The sequence below is a fragment of the Halyomorpha halys genome, unplaced genomic scaffold (assembly GCF_000696795.3).
Source record: "Halyomorpha halys isolate HHAL.00 unplaced genomic scaffold, Hhal_1.1 Scaffold27.1, whole genome shotgun sequence".
Classification (NCBI taxonomy): domain Eukaryota; kingdom Metazoa; phylum Arthropoda; class Insecta; order Hemiptera; family Pentatomidae; genus Halyomorpha; species Halyomorpha halys.
In genome coordinates, this window is record NW_027115109.1 from 143,044 (window position 1) to 146,628 (window position 3,585).

The 3,585-nt window shown below is 26.3% G+C and overlaps 1 protein-coding gene across 1 annotated transcript in view; it reads left to right on the forward strand.

Moving 5' to 3' along the window:
• The window catches only part of LOC106683394 (uncharacterized), an 8,609-nt gene extending 7,183 nt beyond the window's left edge, over positions 1-1,426 (forward strand). The window contains exon 4 of the mRNA XM_014424830.2: positions 1,310-1,426. Coding sequence (XP_014280316.1) covers positions 1,310-1,394 — 85 coding nt within the window. The 3' untranslated portion in view covers positions 1,395-1,426. The remainder of the gene's footprint in view (positions 1-1,309) is intronic.
• Positions 1,427-3,585: the final 2,159 nt, after the last annotated feature.

Below are 3,585 nucleotides of genomic sequence, written 5' to 3' on the forward strand. Positions count from 1 at the left end.
GCATACTATATGTATGCAAGTACATAAATATACAAAATGGAACATTACTTACCCGGATATGCTATTTAAAAAACCAATAACTCTTTTGCTTTCCTTTTAATTCCAGGTTTAAGACATATAAATACCCTTAAATGATCAGTAAAACTTTAACACTTGTGTTGTTTCTGCAGTAAACCAAATTTTGGTCCCTTTCTTATATTTTTTTCAACTATAGAAAATTTAATGGCTTTATAAATAAAAATATTCTTTTCAAAATACCAGATATGTTCTCTCAGCAAACAACATTTGCTCTGTTTAACTTTTTGAATTTTTATACCATGAAACTCTCTCTTAGATCTTCTGAAATGCCTCCTCCGTATTCAGCAGTTTTTTTTTTGTAAATATGATAGCAGAAACATATAGAAAACAGGTATACCAACTTGTTCTTTTGCAGAAACAGCACATGTGCTTCACTAGTGTTCTTTCTGCTCACAACAAAACATTCACAATGAATTTTTTCATGAAATGCATTACTGAAAATGTAAGCTTTTTTTTTTTTTTTTGCAAAAATCAATGCATCTATGGAAAATGTTCCATGTAACACTCTTAATTTAAAAATGTCACATGGGCCATCTCTGAAATAATTAAAATAATTAAAGATGGATTAATATTTTTTTTTAATTTTAAATATTTGTGTATGTAAATTGAATGGTATTTATTTCTAACTTTCTTACTAAAAACATGTACATAATTTGCATTAAATAAAAATTAATAAATTAAAAATAATTAATTAATTAATAAATTAAAAAAGTTCTTGAATAATTATCAGTGAGGCATATGTATGTGTTGGGAAAACGATTCCTAATATGCTAATTATAGTTTTGGTAAAAATAGGGATTGTAATTTTTTATAGAATCCTTATCTTGACTTTTTTTTCTGATGTATACCTAAACTTAGAATTTATTTCATTTATGATCACTTTTAGTGTTAACTCTAAGTTTATTCTCTCCTATTTATTGTATTGGAATCAAACAAAGTTAGTTTGCTGTGATATGTTATGTGATAAGTGATAATGTGTCTGGTAAAAGAAAGCAGGTATTAATCACAATATCAAATAAACAATTTGTTTCCACATTACTTATAATAATGTCTTTAATATCAAGATTTTTTTTTATTAACTGATCATACCATATCTTATACAATAGTTTGCATTACGCTGCAACAGCCCTGGCCACATTATTCTGAATACTAAATATCAGTAGTTATTGTATTATTTTACAGCAGACAAAAATATATTCATATTAATAATTTTAATGTTTTCTGTAATTAGTTTTCTAGAGCTGTCTGAAGAAGCTATAAGACTTGAAGCCATGATAAGTGAAGACCTAAAAATTATAAAGCAATCCTCAAATTAGAAAATTGTATTATATATAACTACTTTCCCAGTTTAACAAAATTTTTATACATCTTTGCTGTTTTAATAAATTATGAATCAAATAATTAATCAATCTAATTGTACAATTAATACACCCCTTCCTATCTTTGTAGTTATGATATAATGAGGTGCTACCAATGGGTAGTTACCTCACAAACTATTATTAATGAGGAGAAGATGGTTGAGAGTGCAGTCAGTGAAGAACACTTATAAGTTTACTTATTACAAATAAGTATTTGTGTTCTACCCTGATAGCACCCCCGACCATCTTCCCTCATTTATATATCCATGGTCAACTATTAACTCATCATTACAAACTATTATTATGTTAAATTTTTTATATCACATTTACTTATAGTATAGTATGTATAATAATAATAATAATAATAATGTGAACCGCTATGACCCATGAAGGGGGGTTTAGTACTTAGTAAGGAAGCACTATTTTTAGAAAAATCGTTAAACATGGTGATTTTTTCAAGATCTCGCTCAACTACCAAATTTTCCCCAATTAAGGGTCCCGACTTTATGAGACTGGGTGGACCCCAGGTGGGCTTCAGATCTCACAGCTACAGTGAAACAGAAAATAAGTATCTGCCATAGCCAGATTTGAACCCAGGTTCTTGGAGCTAGTAGCATAGTGCCTTACCACTCTGTCACCATGCTCCCAGTATTGTATGTATACATTTGCAAATTTAAAAAAAAAAAAATATGGTTATAAAGTTATTTAATAAAAACATGGATTTTAACTCTTCATAAACTTTAGTAAACCCATTTTGGTTCATTATTAAAGTAGTCTAATGACAAAATAATTGGCTTATTAAGGACTGACCATTTTTGGGAACAAGAAGTTAAATATTATAATGAATAATAGTGTGAATAAAGTCAATATAACAAATAACTATAACAACCCACCATATTTATCTCTATGTTTAATGTATATATATATATATATATAATGTACTGAATTAACAACTCCATTAAAATATCCTTAATTATTTTTCATATAACATATCTTCATTTATACACTTAAAAATATTCCAGTCACAACTTAAAAATATGAGATTCTCCATACAGAAACCAATAAATTGCCTGAATATAATTACTAAACATGTAACAAAAAACTAATGGAAAGATGAGTGTGAACCATTTTTAAAATATCAATTTGAAGGTAGACATGGGGTTAAACATTAATTAAATTATGTTTTTTTTATTTATGGTTATTATACAGAAATATAAAAGTAAGGAAAAAAATAAGTAAAAAATATTATTGTGATGTAAAGACATTTAAGCCTTTTGTGAAAATACTGTAAACTGTTCATCTTCAAATTTTAAGTATTATTTTCAATGAATCACCACAAAAGATAAAATGTTTTATGTATAAAAGACCTACTCAGTTACAACTGAAACCATAGCTGGACATAACATAAAATGTCCAGAATAGAATAAAGACATAAAAAAACCTTTGAAAAATGGAATGAAGTTACACATATTTAATAATTAACCCTATTGATAATCAAGCAGATAGTCTGAGTGGTGGTCAAGAAAAACAAGATCAGAATAACACAAACAAATAGTTTTTACTATTTGTTGATATTATTCTTGATATCCATCTAGACTAAACTTTCCTTAATAAAATAAAATAAATCATTTTGACAAGAATTTGGTATGAGCTCTGTATCCTAAAAATGGAAATAAATGATTTATAGTTAGTAAAAGTTTCAAATAAACTTTAGTTGTATAAAGTAACTTGAAACTATTCATAATGATATCAGTGATGTAATAAATTTCATTAAAGCCAACATAAATTTAGCTCCCTTCGGTACTAATCAAATATTAACTTGGATCATTAGAAATTATATAAGACTTGACATTTGGTAAGATTAGAAAGTCTGTCTTGAGAAAGCTAATACCACTATCCTCCACATCATTACAATTTCAAATCATTCTATGATATTAACAATTTGTAACATGGAATTCTATAAACAATTTAAATATTTCTTTTTAAATTTCAATTAGTGTATCAAACTTAATTCTATAATATTATATTATTATTACTTATGAACTTATTAAATGTTACATACAACTTAAATCCTTTCTTCTTAATTATCATATAAATATGTACAAAAAAAAAAAAAAGTGTAGGTCAACAGAAATAAAATATCAAACAA